Below are 17,781 nucleotides of genomic sequence, written 5' to 3' on the forward strand. Positions count from 1 at the left end.
AACTCTGACAAATATGAGGGAGCCAAACCATTTAAGGCTTTAAAAACAATTAATAAAATCTTGTACTGGGTCCTAAAACTAACAGGAAGCCAGTGCAAGGAAGCGAGCACGGGGGTGATGTGATCACGCCGTCTTGTCCTTGTAAGCAACCGAGCAGCAGCGTTTTGGGCAGCTGCAGTCGATGTAGAGATGACTGGTCAATGCCATAATATAGGGAGTTGCAGTAATCTAAGCGGGACATGATGAGCAGGTGAATAACTTTTTTAGGTCATGCTTGGGCAGGTAGGGCTTTAACTTGCTGAGCAGCCTCAGATGGAAAAAAACACTTTTACTACAGAATTAACCTGCCGGTGGAAGTTAAAGGAGTTGTCAATAATAACACCCAGATTTTTGGCATGGGTTCGACCAAACGAGGTCAGCGGACCGAGAGCACTAACTGTACCATTCAGAAGCTCCGAATTTCCAAAAACAATAATATCAGTTTTCTTCTTATTTAAGTGGAGAAAATTTAAATCCATCCAGGCTTTTAGATCATCCAAGCAGCTGAGAAGGTTGGTCAGAGAGTCCCTCTGTGGTTTTAAGGGGATGTAGATCTGAACATCATCAGCAAAGCAACGGTAGGCAATATTGTGCTTCTGAAAAATAGACCCCAAGGGCAGCATATACAGGGAAAAAAGCAGTAGACCCAAAATGGACCCCTGTAGGACCCCATAACTGAGAGGGGAAGCAGCTGAGGCAAACTTTTCTAGGTGAACACAAAACGACCGGTCCGACAAGTAAGACCAGAACCAGCGCAGAACAGTTCCTCTAATACCGACACACTGCTCTAAATGAGTCAGGAGGATTTGGTGGTCCACCGTGTCAAAGGCTGCGGTCAGGTCTAAGAGAATGAAAACCGCAGGACTTCCAGAGTCAGTAACTAAAAACAGGTCATTAAAAAATCTTAAAAGTGCTGTTTCAGTACTGTGGAGAGACTTAAAACCAGACTGAAATTTTTCGAAAACTTTACTAAAATCTACGTGAGCCTGTAATTGTATGCACACAATTTTTTCTAAGACTTTTGATGAAAAGGGTAATTTAGAAATCGGCCTGTAGTTAGTCAGAACTGAGGGATCTAAGTTAGGTTTTTTTAAAAGAGGCTGCACAAAAGCATGCTTAAAGGCAGCAGGAACACAGCCTGAAGACAGGCAAGAATTAATCAGGGACAAGATAACAGGGCCGATTGAGCTAAAAGTACTTTTAATTAGCGCAGGGTGACAGCTATCAAGGGGGCAAAAAGACGATTTCAAGTGAAAAACCACATCCGAGAGTTCAGAAAGTGACACCTGCTCAAACTGCTCAAAAACAGATGAGCACTCTGACAAGACAACAGGATCTAACCCAGAGGGAGGGGACGGAGACTGCAAGACGGCAGGATCTAACCCAGATGGAGGGGACGGAGACCGGCAAGGATCTAAACCTGAGGGAGGGGACGGAGACCAGCAAGACGGCAGGATCTAACCCAGGCGGAGGGGACGGAGACCGGTGAGATGGCAGGATCTAACCCAGAGGGAGGGGACGGAGACCGGCAAGGATCTAAACCAGAGGGAGGGGACGGAGACTGCAAGACGGCAGGATCTAACCCAGATGGAGGGGACGGAGACCGGCAAGGATCTAAACCTGAGGGAGGGGACGGAGACCAGCGAGACGGCAGGATCTAACCCAGGCGGAGGGGACGGAGACCGGTGAGATGGCAGGATCTAACCCAGAGGGAGGGGACGGAGACCGGCAAGGATCTAAACCAGTAGGAGGGGACGGAGACCAGCAAGACGGCAGGATCTAACCCAGAGGGAGGGGACGGAGACCGGCAAGGATCTAAACCTGAGGGAGGGGACGGAGACCAGCGAGATGGCAGGATCTAACCCAGGCGGAGGGGAATGGCAGGATCTAACCCAGAGGGAGGGGACGGAGACCGGCAAGGATCTAAACCAGAGGGAGGGGACGGAGACCAGCAAGACGGCAGGATCTAACCCAGAGGGAGGGGACGGAGACCGGCGAGATGGCAGGATCTAACCCAGATGGAGGGGACGGAGACCGGCAAGATGGCAGGATCTAATCCAGGCGGAGGGGACGGAGACTGGCGAGATGGCAGGATCTAACCCAGAGGGAGGGGACGGAGACCGGCAAGGATCTAAACCAGAGGGAGGGGACGGAGACCAGCAAGACGGCAGGATCTAACCCAGAGGGAGGGGACGGAGACCGGCGAGATGGCAGGATCTAACCCAGATGGAGGGGACGGAGACCGGCAAGATGGCAGGATCTAATCCAGGCGGAGGGGACGGAGACTGGCGAGATGGCAGGATCTAACCCAGAGGGAGGGGACGGAGACCGGCAAGGATCTAAACCAGAGGGAGGGGACCGAGACCAGCAAGACGGCAGGATCTAACCCAGAGGGAGGGGACGGAGACCGGCGAGATGGCAGGATCTATCCCAGAGGGAGGGGACGGAGACCGGCAAGGATTTAACCAAGAGGGAGGGGACGGAGACCGGCAAGGATCTAACCCAGAGGGAGGGGATGGAGACTGGCGAGACGGCAGGATCTAACCCAGAGGGAGGGGACGGAGACCGGCGAGACGGCAGGATCTAACCCAGAGGGAGGGGACAGAGACCGGTGAGACGGCAGGATCTAACCCAGAGGGAGGGGATGGAGACTGGCGAGATGGCAAGATCTAACCCAGAGGGAGGGGATAAAGACCTGATAGTTTTTTACAGGCAAGATTGCTGCTAAGAAATTTGTTGCATATTGAGCGTGAAGGTGCTACACTAGAGGACTTAGAAGGATTGACGAGATGATTTAAAGTGCTAAAAAGAACCTGGGGATTGTGGCTGTTACTTGTCACCAGGTTTGAAAAGTAGCGCGTTTTAGCAGATTTTACAGCAGACTGATAGTTGGAGAGACAATCCTTCAATAAACCCAAAGAGGCCTGGAGTCCATTCCTTTTCCAACGTCTCTCTGCATGCCTGCACAAACGTCTGAGAGCACGGATGGAATCATCCAACCACAGTTCAGACGCAGGTTTAGAGCGCAGAGTCACAAATGCCGCAATAGAGTCCAATGTACCTGTGCATGTGTACCCGTGCATGTGCAGTTAAATAAATCAGCAAACTCATCGGCATTAATAGTACAGCAATCAATCAAACTGGGGAGGACAGAATCATGTACAGCAGCAGAAAAGCGCGACTCAGTCAGAGAATTTAACAGCCGCCGGTGTCGCACTGGGGCGGTTTAAATGGAGAAGGTGGCAGCGATATGGAGAATAACAGGCAGATGATCAGAGATACGCGTATCACATATTTCTGTGATATTAACATTTAAGTCATGAGCGAAGATCTAACGTATGTTCCTTCTCATGAGTAGGGCCAGAGATTGTTGTATGAGATTAAAAGAGTCAGTAGCTTGTAGGAAGTCTCTAACCAAAGGTTTAGATTCACAGCAAACATGGATATTAAAATCCCCGATAATTAAGAAACGCTCATAATTGAGAGAAATTCCAACCACAAAGTCTGAGAAGTCTTTGATAAAGTCCTTATTCATTTTTGGTGGACGGTGGATCAAAGCACATAAAACAGGACTGCTGAGCTCGATTACAAGAAGCTGTAGTTAAAAACTAGAGTAGGGGCTTGATGAAGGTCTCCCACAGCAGAAGCTAAACCTCCACACAGAAGCCAGCCCACCACCTTTACCACTGGACCGGGGGGAGCTGGAGAAACTGCAGTCGGGTGGAAGAAGTCCAGAAAAGGCAACGGACTCACCATCATGAAGCCAAGTCTCTGTTATAAACATAAAATCCAACTTCTGGGATTCAAAGAAGTCTTTGAGCTGGAAAGATTTGTTTGCCAGCGATCTGGCATTGACAAGAGCCAGATGCAGAACAAGGTCCTGCTTTACCCGTAAATCCACATAATCCAGAGGACGAAGGTTGGAGAAATCCACTCCACGCTTGCGAACTTGGTGGGGGCGAGGAAGAGGCGCCGCCATAGGAAAGGGCCGGCACCAAGCAGGTAGCGGATCAGGAGCAACAGGCCAGATCCACCGTAAGCCAAACTCAGCTGTTCGACAAGAAGGGCAGGATCCGGAGAAAAGATCCAGGAAACCACCACTGGTGGAACCTCTGAAAGACAGAAGGTACGGAGTCTTTTGCTTGTGTTTCACTGTGTTTTTATTATTTGGAGTAATGGTTTCTTTTTTTTGTTTTATAAAGACGGATGTACCAGGAGGGGCAGGTGTTGTTCTCTGCCTCCTGTCTTTTGATGAGGAGGTAACCGTGTGTTGTGGCAAGTTTTGTTTTGCACCAATTACACTGTCACCTGGACCAATCAGACAGCACTTTGAGGATCATGTTCTTCAATTTCTCAAGTACTTTTGATAAAATTCAGCTGCTCTGTTGTGAGAAGCTCCATAAATTCCAGGACGATACCTCCCTGGACTCCCTGACAAATGAATGAGTCATTGGGCAGAACTCCGGCTGTTGGACCCGTTGAATTTGAGTCTGATGTGTTGCCGTAGAGAGACATTGAAAACGTGCAGGGCTGTGTCCCTTGTGGGCCCAAACTGACTAGCCCAGAGTAGAGTTTTCTAGAGGAAAGGACTGAGCGTACGTCGTAAGGAAGCTAAAATCATTCGATGTCTGAGTGTTTGATGTCTGTTGTAGAAACAGCAATCTGCTTTCCAGCATCTGCTGGGCAGCAGAACCAGAACCTGAGCCCTAAAGAAACTGATCAACCCGATTAGTTCTGGAGCAAAGAGAGATGTGACTGTCCAGAGGAAAATACTGCATAAGCTGCTGGACATAAAGGTCAATTGCACACCGTCTACACAACGCTGAGGAAACAGTGTGTTCAATCTTCTTTGGGTTTGCTTGAACGCAGAAAAGTATGAGATCATTACATCCAGTAGCCATCGTCCTCTGGAGTAATTCATCATCATCATACTGTTTCCTTAACAAAACAAACACCCTGTCACAACATTGACATGACTTTTTCGGATTAATCAAGTATTTTGTTGACACCATTACACTGGTAACATTAAGAAATTGACTTAGAGGTTCTCATATTTGCAATTAACTTTATTTTCCATCACTAAATCTTTTAAGAACAGAAAGAAAAAAAAAGACAAAAGCTTGAACAAAAATGAGCAAATAAAAGTGAATTTTCCAAAATTGTCCTTATCCTGTCTCCTAGACCCGTGACCTTCCCAATCGCCTCAGTAGCTCAAAGATCTGTTGGAAAAAAGTGCAAATCAAAAAATACATGTTAAAATAATTATAAATGTGAACACACATACATATACATGACTGATAACATTTTCATACTTGCTGCCCACTTAAATTCAGCGCCCTCAGCTTTAGGTGCTGTTTTAGCTGGAGAGAGATGGATTCTGCTACAGATACAGTCTGTTGGAACGCGTCCATTCATCACATCATCATGCCTGAAAGCAAAAAGTAAAGGCTGAACATGTATTCAATGAAAGATGATGTAATTATTGATAGCAAAATATGTTTAATAATGTTTATATTACTGGCATCCTGCACAAAAAGGACTTAAAACATGAGTAGTACTTAATCCAAACTATTTAAAGTGGAATGTTTAACTGGTTTTCATGAATATAGTTTAGATTTGGTTGAGTTAGTCTTAACTGTGGTGTCCTGGAGTAGGGTAAGTAGGACTAAATGAGGACACCTGGTTTGTTTTTAATCTGGGTGATTAGAATTGCATGCCAAGCTTAGAACTCAAAGCAACAACAGTTAAAATATGACAGCCTTACACAAGCAATAACAAATATACCAATTCAACATAACAGATACATGTAAAATGTAAAAGACCAGAAACAGATATTTCTTATCAACATACCCTGGAAATGTCCTGCAGATGCAGTGTGGTTCCTTAAGTGCCTCTCGATCACCCCATCACTTAAAGTCTTGAAATTAGGGCAGAGAGGACACCCAAACCCAGACAACAGGTTTCGCTCCAGAGGGATCATCTGGACAAGAGAAGGTCAACAGAAGACTTATTAGTAAACAGCTTGTAATACAAGCCGACAGGTTGAGAATCCTTTACCAATATAGAAAGAAAATGGAGGAGGAATTACACCTCTGTGTATCCACAAAATTATTAAAACTGCCATCAGCAGTGACTGTTATGCTATTTGTTTACACCGATTAAGCTCAGGAACTGGAAGTGACTGGGCACAAATATATTTTACACCACAACCCACCAATAGGCAAATTAAATTCCTATACAACGTTGCCCAGCTTCTGATTAAAAAGATAGCTTCTTAGCAAAGCTAACGTTAGTCCATTCCACTGAATCGGAAAGTGCACACTCGCTTTAGCAAAGCTAACGTTAGCCCGCATCGTTGTATCAATCTGAAAGATGCACTTGGCAAAGAAACAGCAGCTAATGAGCTCTAAATAATTGATATGTTGTATTTTTAGATAACAAAAAAGTGCACATTAGAGACGATAGCACCTGTTAGATAAATGATAATTAAGACACTTTTGTACTTACGTTCTTTCTCCGTCACGTCTTGCTTCCAGTAGAAGAACTTCTTCTTTGGGTTGGCAGTCTGTGTTGCCGCCACACGAAGAAGAACAATTTCCGGTGTCGCGGTCTCCTTGCATTTTGGAATAGAGTTGAGGTATGGCAGCGCTGTTGTCTGCCATCTTAACTGCAGTTGGGTGCCTCTTAACAAACCCGGCAGAGCTGACTCCGTGAGCGAGGCAGTCATCTGGCTGCTGCCAAGTTTCAGTTAGGCAAAGGAAGTCTAGCTTTCCATCCACAAGAACATCGTCACCGCCACGAACTACGTGATCTCCAATGGGGCTGAAAGGCAATGTCCGGGTGGATGTCAAGACCAGGCTGTGGAGAGCAGGTGTGGCGCCGAAGTTTTAAAAGTTCAGCAGCAGGATACTGGAGGAGTGCGCCTGCTTGCAGGTGGACAAGAGACACAGGGAGCCAGCCGACTGCAAATCACCGTTGGGTCTGGAGAATCCACATCGCTTCTTAGGAAGGGGAAAAAAAAAAAAAAACGAGCCAGAGGTCACAGGTAAGAATTCGTCGAAAAATTAGCCACAGGTAGGGCTGTCTACAGAAAGCCAGCGTCGGTATCTCATGAAGACCGATAATTCCGTAGTTGCAGGCCAATAACACCATCCACTGCTGTCCAAACAATGTTTTGCTTTATTAGGCCCGAGCACCGAAGGCGGTGCGAAGGCCTATTGTAATGCAAGCGTTTATTAGGCCCGAGCACCGAAGGCGGTGCGAAGGCCTATTGAAATGCAAGCGTTTATTATTATTCTTATTATTCTCCCGTCAAATGAATTGCATTTTTGGGGGTCTCAACATACCCCAAAACTCACCAAATTTTGCGTACCCCCCCAAAGGAATGTGAAAAATTTCATATTTTGGGGTGCTCGGGACTGTTCGGGCAAAATTGAAGAAGAGCGCCACCTATTTATGGTGCCCCGCCACTGCACGTCATCAATCTTTATGAAACTCACTACACATGTTCTAAATGCTCAGGCGAACAAAAAATCCTCTTGGAGAACTGCTCTAAAAAAAACAGGAAGGCGGCCATTTTGGGTCAAAATCGCCATTTTGGCGTTTTACTGACCTCGCATTTGATCGAACTCCTCCTAGAGATATTATCGTATTGACACCAAAATGGCTGAGGATGTTCAGAAGCCATGTGTGATCAAAAGTTATGCAAAACTCTCTCAAAGGAGTAACGGCGTACAGGGGGCGTGGCCTCAAAGTTTGATGTCTCGCCATGAAAGACGAAATTGATATAACTCCCACATAAAACAACTTTTCTGACCCAAAATGGCCTCGTATGATACTAGTCCCATCCTCAACACATCTATGTGGTCATTATGGGATTATGAATAGGCCACGCCCCCTGGCAACAGGAAGTCATGTTTTTTACTCGAAGACCCACTTCTCTGACGTTCTGAACACAACCGGGGTCAAACTGCATCAGACACCTGAAAACAAGTTGGGGATGATATCCGGTGAAGACTGTTGCTCTACGCTGCAAAGCAAGACCGTGGCGCCATGGCGAACTTCGATAAGACGCCATGACATCATCAATCACTATAACTCCCTCATTTTTCACCCAATCACCATCAAACTCACAGGGCTTAGTCATGGTCCGGTCCCGAACACACCCATATGACCACTTCCGGTCTAGCCCTAAGCCCCGCCCACTTTCAACAGGAAGTGCTTTTTTGCAGTTGTCGTGGTCCTTCTCCTCAGGCATGAACCCCAGACACTTGAAAGTGCTTCACAACAGGTCAAACCCTTTCATGATACTACAATAAAAATCTCAAGTTCCTTCGCCAAACGTAACCATGGCGAATCTTGGTCCGACGCCATCAAACAGGAAGTACTTGTAACTCACCCGGTGTATCATCGATCTCCACCAAACTCGGCAGGAAGGATCGTATTCAGACATGGAACTGAGCCAAATTGACATATGCTGGAATAGTGACATAGTGGCTCTATAGCGCCCCCTACAATATTTTGATCAACCAGCTTCGCCCCCTACGTGGACCGACATGCATGAAATTCACCACATTGATTTACTATGCCAGGATGCACAAAACTGTCCATTACACCTTTTTGCTAATTTCAACAGGAAGTCGGCCATTTTGTAAAACGTGTCATTTTCAGGGTCATTTTGGCCTGTTTCTTGCCATTGCATTTGAACGAACTCCTCCTACAGATTATATCGTATTTACCTCAAAATCACTCTGAAGCTTCCAGAGGCATGTGTGATCAAAAGTTATGCAAAACTTTCTCAAAGGAGAAAGGGCATGGCGGGGGCGTGGCCTCAAACTTTGATATCTCGCCATGAGAGACGAAACTGACATAACTTACATATAAAACAACCTATCTTAACCAAAATGGCCCCGTTTGATGTCATTTCCATGCTGACCACATCTACATGTCCAGATGTTGTCACCTGGACATTGCTCAACGCTGCATGGCCAGACGGTGGCGTCATGACAAACTTGGATAAAACGCCATGACATCATTAATCAGTATAAATCCCTCAATTTTCATCCAATCACCATCACACTCACAGTAATTACTCAGGGTCTGTTCCTGAACAGATACATTGAACTACTTCTGGTCTTGGTCTAAGCCCCGCCCACTTTCAACAGGAAGTGTCTTTTTCAGACACTGGGGTCCCTCTCCTCAGGAATAAACTCCACACACTCAAAAGTGCTTCAGATCAGGTCAAACTCTTTCGTGATACTACCGAAAACAATCCTCAAGTTCCTTCCTCAAGCAAAACCATGGCGAATGGCGTTCATCGCCATGAAACAGGAAGTATTTGCAACTGACCCATAGTACTTCCGATCTCCACCAAACTCGGCAGGAAGGACAGTGGTCAGGCCTGGAACTGATTTAAATAGACATATGCTGGTTATGTGGCTCTATAGCGCCCCCTATAATTATTTATTCTATCAGCTCCAACCACTGCTTTGACTGACATTCATGAAATGTGGCATATTTATATAACATGCCAGTACAAACCAAAAAGCCTCTTCATGTCCTGATGTTTTCAACGCCATAGCCCCGCCCCCTGGAAACAGGAAGTACCCCTTTTATCCCATTGAAAACCCTACACACCTACTCAAACTCATCAATATTATCCTTGATGAACACATGACTCACAATATAACAAACTGCTTACACCATCATGAATAAAATGGCTGCCTGTGAGGTTTCTGTCCCTCGCCATCAAACAGGAAGTGGCTATAACTCTGGACTCGGTTGACCCAATGACGTGATACTTGGCAGTTGTCATTAAAGTCCGAACCTCAACATGTTAGTACAAGATCAAACACTATAGCTCCACCTACTGGCCATGTTGATATCTGCAGATCTTAAAAGCATGATTGTGTTTGGATTTGTTTCACACTATTGGTCAGAACAAGGTCATGACCACTTCTGATGTCATTATTAGGCCCATTGATGTATGAGATGATGGTCAGAGAGAGACAATGACCACACGAGGCAGAAACATGGGGACGACTGAGCGTACGACTGCCAGCCAGAGCGAGCTTGCTTGGGGAGGGAGGTTGCAGGCCGAGGGGGCGGTGCAATAGGCCAGAGCGGCGCCAGAGGTGCGAGGGCCTTCATCGCTGCTTGCAGCTTTAATTAGGCCCGAGCACCGAAGGCGGTGCGAAGGCCTATTGTAATGCAAGCGTTTATTATTATTTTTATTTCGCACAATGAATCGCATTTTTGGGGGCCTGAACATGCTCGAAAACTCACCAAATTTTGCCTACCCCCCCATTGGAATGCGAAAAATTTAACAATTTGGGGTGCTCGGGACTGTTCAGGCAAAACTGAACCAGAGCGCCACCTATTTGTGATGCCCCTCCATTGCAAGTTAGCAATCTTCATGAAACTTTGTGCACATGTTCCACATGGTGGGGGGAACAAAAAAAGAAATTATAGTATAGGTCTAAATAAAACAGGAAGTCGGCCATTTTGGGTCAAAGTCGCCATTTTGGCGTTTTACTGACCTCGCATTTGAACGAACTCCTCCTAGAGATATTATCGGATTGACTCCAAAATGGCTGAGGATGTTCAGAAGGCATGTGTGATCAAAAGTTATCCAAAACTTTCTCAAAGGAGTAAGGGCGTACAGGGGGCGTGGCCTCAAAGTTTGATGTCTCGCCATGAAAGACGAAATTGTCATAACTCCCACATAAAACAACTTTTCTGACCCAAAATGGCCTCGTATGATACTAGTCCCATGCTCAACACATCTACGTGGTCATTATTGAATTATAAATAGGCCACGCCCCCTGGCGACAGGAAGTCCTGTTTTTTACTCGAAGACCGACTTCTCTGACGTTTTGAACACAACCGGGGTCAAACTGCATCAGACACCTGAAAACAAGTTGGGGATGATATCCGGTGAAGACTGTTGCTCTACGCTGCAAGGCCAGACCGTGGCGCCATGGCGAACTTCGATAACACGCCATGACATCATCAATCACTATAACTCCCTCATTTTTCACCCAATCACCATCAAACTCACAGGGCTTAGTCATGGTCCGGTCCCGAACACACCCATATGATCACTTCCGGTCTAGCCCTAAGCCCCGCCCACTTTCAACAGGAAGTGCTTTTTTGCAGTTGCCGTGGTCCTTCTCCTCAGGCATGAACCCCAGACACTTGAAAGTGCTTCACAACAGGTCAAACCCTTTCATGATACTACAACAAAAATCTCAAGTTCCTTCGCCAAACGTAACCATGGCGAATCTTGGTCCGACGCCATCAAACAGGAAGCACTTGTAACTCACCCGGTGTACCATCGATCTCCACCAAACTCGGCAGGAAGGATCGTATTCAGATGTGGAACTGAGCCAAATTGACATATGCTGGAATAGTGACATAGTGGCTCTCTAGCGCCCCCTACAATATTTTGATCAACCAGCCCCGCCCCCTACGTCGACCGACATGCATGAAATTCACCACATTGATTTACTATGCCAGGATGCACAAAACTGTCCATTAGACCTATAGGCTAATTTCAACAGGAAGTCGGCCATTTTGTAAAACGTGTCATTTTCAGCGTCATTTTGCCCTGTTTCTTGCCATTGCATTTGAACGAACTCCTCCTACAGACTTTATCGTATTTACCTCAAAATCACTCTGAAGCTTCCAGAGGCATGTGTGATCAAAAGTTATGCAAAACTTTCTCAAAGGAGAAAGGGCATGGCGGGGGCGTGGCCTCAAACTTTGATATCTCGCCATGAGAGACGAAACTGACATAACTTACATATAAAACAACCTATCTTGACCAAAATGGCCCCGTTTGATGTCATTTCCATGCTGACCACATCTACATGTCCAGATGTTGTCACCTGGACATTGCTCAACGCTGCATGGCCAGACGGTGGCGTCATGACAAACTTGGATAAAATGCCATGACATCATTAATCAGTATAAATCCCTCAATTTTCATCCAATCACCATCACACTCACAGTAATTACTCAGGGTCTGTTCCTGAACAGATACATTGAACTACTTCTGGTCTTGGTCTAAGCCCCGCCCACTTTCAACAGGAAGTGTCTTTTTCAGACACTGGGGTCCCTCTCCTCAGGAATGAACTCCACACACTCAAAAGTGCTTCAGATCAGGTCAAACTCTTTCGTGATACTACCGAAAACAATCCTCAAGTTCCTTCCTCAAGCAAAACCATGGCGAATGGCGTTCATCGCCATGAAACAGGAAGTATTTGCAACTGACCCATAGTACTCCCGATCTCCACCAAACTCGGCAGGAAGGACAGTGGTCAGGCCTGGAACTGATTTAAATAGACATATGCTGGTTATGTGGCTCTATAGCGCCCCCTATAATTATTTATTCTATCAGCTCCAACCACTGCTTTGACTGACATTCATGAAATGTGGCATATTTATATAACATGCCAGTACAAACCAAAAAGCCTCTTCATGTCCTGATGTTTTCAACGCCATAGCCCCGCCCCCTGGAAACAGGAAGTACCCCTTTTTTCCCATTGAAAACCCTACACACCTACTCAAACTCATCAATATTATCCTTGATGAACACATGACTCACAATATAACAAACTGCTTACACCATCATGAATAAAATGGCTGCCTGTGAGGTTTCTGTCCCTCGCCATCAAACAGGAAGTGGCTATAACTCTGGACTCGGTTGACCCAATGACGTGATACTTGGCAGTTGTCATTAAAGTCCGAACCTCAACATGTTAGTACAAGATCAAACACTATAGCTCCACCTACTGGCCATGTTGATATCTGCAGATCTTAAAAGCATGATTTTGTTTGGATTTGTTTCACACTATTGGTCAGAACAAGGTCATCACCACTTCTGATGTCATTATTAGGCCCATTGATGTATGAGATGATGGTCAGAGAGAGACAATGACCACACGAGGCAGAAACATGGGGACGACTGAGCGTACGGCTGCCAGCCAGAGCGAGCTTGCTTGGGGAGGGAGGTTGCAGGCCGAGGGGGCGGTGCAATAGGCCGGAGCGGCGCCAGAGGTGCGAGGGCCTTCATCGCTGCTTGCAGCTTTAATTATTATTATTATTCTTCAGCCTACATTTTGCCATTTTTGGGGGTCTCAACATGCTCCAAAACTCACCAAATTTTGCCTACCCCCCCATTGGAATGCGAAAAATTTAATAATTTGGGGTGCTCGGGACTGTTCAGGCAAAACTGAACGAGAGCGCCACCTATTTGTGATGCCCCTCCATTGCAAGTTAGCAATCTTCATGAAACTTTGTACACATGTTCCACATGGTGGGGGGAACAAAAAAAGAAATTATAGTATAGGTCTAAATAAAACAGGAAGTCGGCCATTTTGGGTCAAAGTCGCCATTTTGGCGTTTTACTGACCTCGCATTTGAACGAACTCCTCCTAGAGATATTATCGGATTGACACCAAAATGGCTCAGCATGTTCAGAAGGCATGTGTGATCAAAAGTTATGCAAAACTCTCTCAAAGGAGTAACGGCGTACAGGGGGCGTGGCCTCAAAGTTTGATGTCTCGCCATGAAAGATGAAATTGAAATAACTCCCACATAAAACAACATTTCTGAACCAAAATGGCCACGTATGATACTAGTCCCATCCTCAACACATCTACATGGTCATTATTGGATTATGAATAGGCCACGCCCCCTGGCGACAGGAAGTCATGTTTTTTACTCGAAGACCCACTTCTCTGACGTTTTGAACACAACCGGGGTCAAACTGCATCAGACACCTGAAAACAAGTTGGGGATGATATCCGGTGAAGACTGTTGCTCTACGCTGCATCGCAAGACCGTGGCGCCATGGCGAATTTTGATAAGACGCCATGACATCATAAATCAGTATAACTCCCTCATTTTTCACCCAATCACCATCAAACTTACAGGGTTTAGTCATGGTCCGGTGCCGAACAGACCTATATGACCACTTCCGGTCTAGCCCTAAGCCCCGCCCACTTTCGACAGGAAGTGCTTTTTTGCAGTTGTCGTGGTCCTTCTCCTCAGGCATGAACCCCAGACACTTGAAAGTGCTTCACAACAGGTCAAACCCTTTCATGATACTACAACAAAAATCTCAAGTTCCTTCGCCAAACGTAACCATGGCGAATATTGGTCCGACGCCACCAAACAGGAAGTACTTGTAACTCACCCGGTGTACCATCGATCTCCACCAAACTCGGCAGGAACGATCGTATTCAGACGTGGAACTGAGCCAAATTGACATATGCTGGAATAGTGACATAGTGGCTCTATAGCGCCCCCTACAATATTTTGATGAACCAGCCCCGCCCCCTACGTGGACTGACATGCATGAAATTAACCACATTGATTTACTATGTCAGGATGCACAAAACTGTCCATTAGACCTATAGGCTAATTTCAACAGGAAGTCGGCCATTTTGGAAAACGTGTCATTTTCAGGGTCATTTTGGCCTGTTTCTTGCCATTGCATTTGAACGAACTCCTCCTACAGATTTTATCCTATTTACCTCAAAATCACTCTGAAGCTTCCAGAGGCATATGTGATCAAAAGTTATCCAAAACTTTCTCAAAGGAGAAAGGGCATGGCGGGGGCGTGGCCTCAAACTTTGATATCTCGCCATGAGAGACGAAACTGATATAACTTACATATAAAACAACCTATCTTAACCAAAATGGCCACGTACGATGTCATTTCCATGCTTTCCACATCTACAGGTCCAGATGTTGTCAACGCCATAGCCCCGCCCCCTGGAAACAGGAAGTAGCCCATGTTTTACCATTGAAAGCCTAACAAACATCATCAAACTCATCAATATCGTTCTTGGAGACCTCATCATTAAAAATATCACAATCTACTTACACCATCATGATTAAAATGGCTGCCAGGGAGGATTCTGTCCCTCGCCATCAAACAGGAAGTGGCTCTAACTCTGGACTCTGTTGACCAAAGGATGTGATATTTGGCAGTTGTCATTAAAGTCCCAATCTCAACATGTCAGTACATGATCAAACACTATAGCGCCACCTACTGGCCATGTTGATATCTGCGGATATTAAAACCATGCTTTTCTTTATATTTATTTCACAATATTGGTCAGAACATGGTCACGAACACATCTGATGTCATTATTGGGCCCATTGATGTATGAGATGATGGTCAGAGGGAGACAATGACCACCCAAGGCAGAAAAAAGGGGGACGAATGAGATGTACGGCTGCCGGCCAGAGCCAATTTGCTTGGGGAGGGAGGCTGCCGGCTGGTAGGGCGGTGCAATAGGCCCGAGCGGCGCCAGAGGTGCGAGGGCCTTCATCGCTGCTTGCAGCTTTAATTTATATTTTAAATTTTACCGGTGAGCAGCGGCGACACACACTGCCGTTGAAATATCAGCAAACATCAAATCGCTATCATTACATCAACATAATATCGTGATCAAACTGCGGATTTACACCCCTACTATAGCTAGCTTCAAACGCCTTATCTCTTTTTCCGGTCTCTACTGAAACAATAACAAGCATGTTTTCTGGATAGGAGGGGGGGTGAGCCGTCTGATTCATGCTGTGTATGGTGAGCTTCACTCTGACCAGGCTACAAAGAAAACCCATGTAGATGCTAAAAATGCTGCTGTGATAGTTTATACTCAATGTTTGCGATATAGACATTGTATCTATACGTAAAACATCCCGGGATACATCGAGTGTACTCAATATATTGCTCAGCACTACTACCAGCTGTAAAACCCCTGAAGGATTTATTCTCCCACATGGAATAATAAAATGTTACAGTCTACACAAGGCAAATAAATCTTTAATTATCCCTCTCCCCTGCAGACCCACATACAGACCGTGACACAGGCTCCGGTGGTGGTGTCACACACAGTCAGGATGGAGATGTTCTGGGCCCGGTTCAGCCACCTCACTGCTGTCCTGGTCTTACTGATCCACTTCACCATGGTTACATAATGCTCCCTGTGGGGAAAGTTGGAATCACAGTGGTCACGCAGATTCCTTTAATAATTCCCACATTGAAGTGTCATCATTCCATCATTTCACGAATAATCTATTAAACAATATGATGGATGGATCCTAAACATCCCTGAATATCATCACTTTCCATGAAACATCATGTCTAGAAACACAACATGTCTTGAGCAACTTCCACATGAAGCAGAAACAAAGTGACATCAACATGTTGTAGCTTGTGTTGCTAAGTCTATTACCACTTGTGGCAATTGCAAGATGTGTTCACATTGCAAGATGTGTTGCAGCGTATGTTGCTAATTGTGCTGCAACTTGTGTTACAGCTGATGTTGAAGCATGTGTTGCAGCTTGTGTTGCTAATTACGTTGCAACTTGTGTTGCAGCTTATGTTGCAGCTTGTGTTGCATTTTGTGTTGCAGCTTCTGTTGTCACTTGTGTAGTAGTTGTTTTGCTAAGTGTTGCAACTTGTATTACAGCTGTTCTTGCAGCATGTGTTGCAACTTGTGTTACAGCTGGTGTTGTAGTTTATGTTGCAGCTTGTGTTGCTAATTATTTTGCATCCTGTGTTACTAAATCCATTATCACTTGTGGCAATTGCAGAACGTGTTCAAGCTTGTGTTGCCACTTGTGTTGCAGCATGCATTGCTAATTGTGTTGCAACTTGTATTAAAGCTGTTGTTGCAGTATGTTTTGCAACTTGTGGTACAGCTGCTGTTGCAGTATGTGTTCAATCTTGTGTTGGCGCTTGTGTTGCAGCGTGTGTTGCTAATTGTGTTGTATCCTGTGTTACTACTTCCATTGCCACTTGTGGCAATTGCAGAATGTGTTCAAGCTTGTGTTGCCACTTGTGTTGCAGCATGTGTTGTGGTTTGTATTGCAACTTGTGTTACAGCTGGTGTTGCAGTATGTGTCTAATATTGTATTGCCGCTTGTGTTGCAGCCTGTGTTGCAGATTGTGTTGGTAATTGTGTTGCCACTTGTGTTGCACCTAGTGTTGCAGTTTGTTTTGCCACTTGTGTTGCAGCTGATGTTGCAACATGTATTGCAGTTTGTGTTGCTAATTATGTTCCATCCCATGTTACTATTTCCCTTGCCACTTATGACAATTGCAGAATGTGTTCAAGCTTGTGTTGCCACTTGTCTTGCAGTTTGTGTTACAGCTTGTATTGCTAATTGTATTGCAACTTGTGTTGCAGCTGATGTTGAAGCATGTGTTGCAACATGTATTGCAGTTTGTGTTGCAGCTTTTGTTGCAGCATGTGTTGCTAATTGTGTTGCAACTTGTCTTCCAGCTGGTGTTGTAGCCTGTCTTGCAGCTTGTGTTTCTGCTAATGTTGCCGCTTATGTTGCTACCTGTGTTGCTAAATGTGTTGCACTTTGTGTTACAGCTGATGTTGAATCTTGAGTTAAAGCCGGTGTTGCAGCTTGTGTTTGAGCGTGTGTTGCATCCTGTGTTGCTAATTCTCTTACTACTCTTGGCAATTGCAGAGTGTGTTCAAGCTTGTGTTGCAGCTGATGTTTAAACATGTGTTTCAGCATGTATTGCAGTTTGTATTGCCACTTGTGTTGCAGCTTTTGTTGCAGCTTGTGTTGCTAATTGTGTTGCAGCTTGATTTGCCGCTTTTGTTACTAGTTGTATTGGAGACTCGGGCTCTTAAAATCACCAACCAAGTTCGTAACCTTGGAGTGTTGATAGACTCAGATCTGACTTTCAGCAGCCACATCAAAGCT

General features: G+C 45.5%; 1 protein-coding gene across 1 annotated transcript in view; it reads right to left on the reverse strand.

The window, feature by feature from the left end:
• Positions 1-17,781, reverse strand: part of LOC121650879 (inactive dipeptidyl peptidase 10-like) — a 282,313-nt gene that overhangs the window by 57,246 nt on the left and 207,286 nt on the right. The window contains exon 11 of the mRNA XM_042002663.1: positions 15,915-16,038. Coding sequence (XP_041858597.1) covers positions 15,915-16,038 — 124 coding nt within the window. The remainder of the gene's footprint in view (positions 1-15,914; positions 16,039-17,781) is intronic.

The sequence above is a fragment of the Melanotaenia boesemani genome, chromosome 12 (genome assembly GCF_017639745.1).
Source record: "Melanotaenia boesemani isolate fMelBoe1 chromosome 12, fMelBoe1.pri, whole genome shotgun sequence".
Taxonomy (NCBI): Eukaryota; Metazoa; Chordata; class Actinopteri; order Atheriniformes; family Melanotaeniidae; genus Melanotaenia; species Melanotaenia boesemani.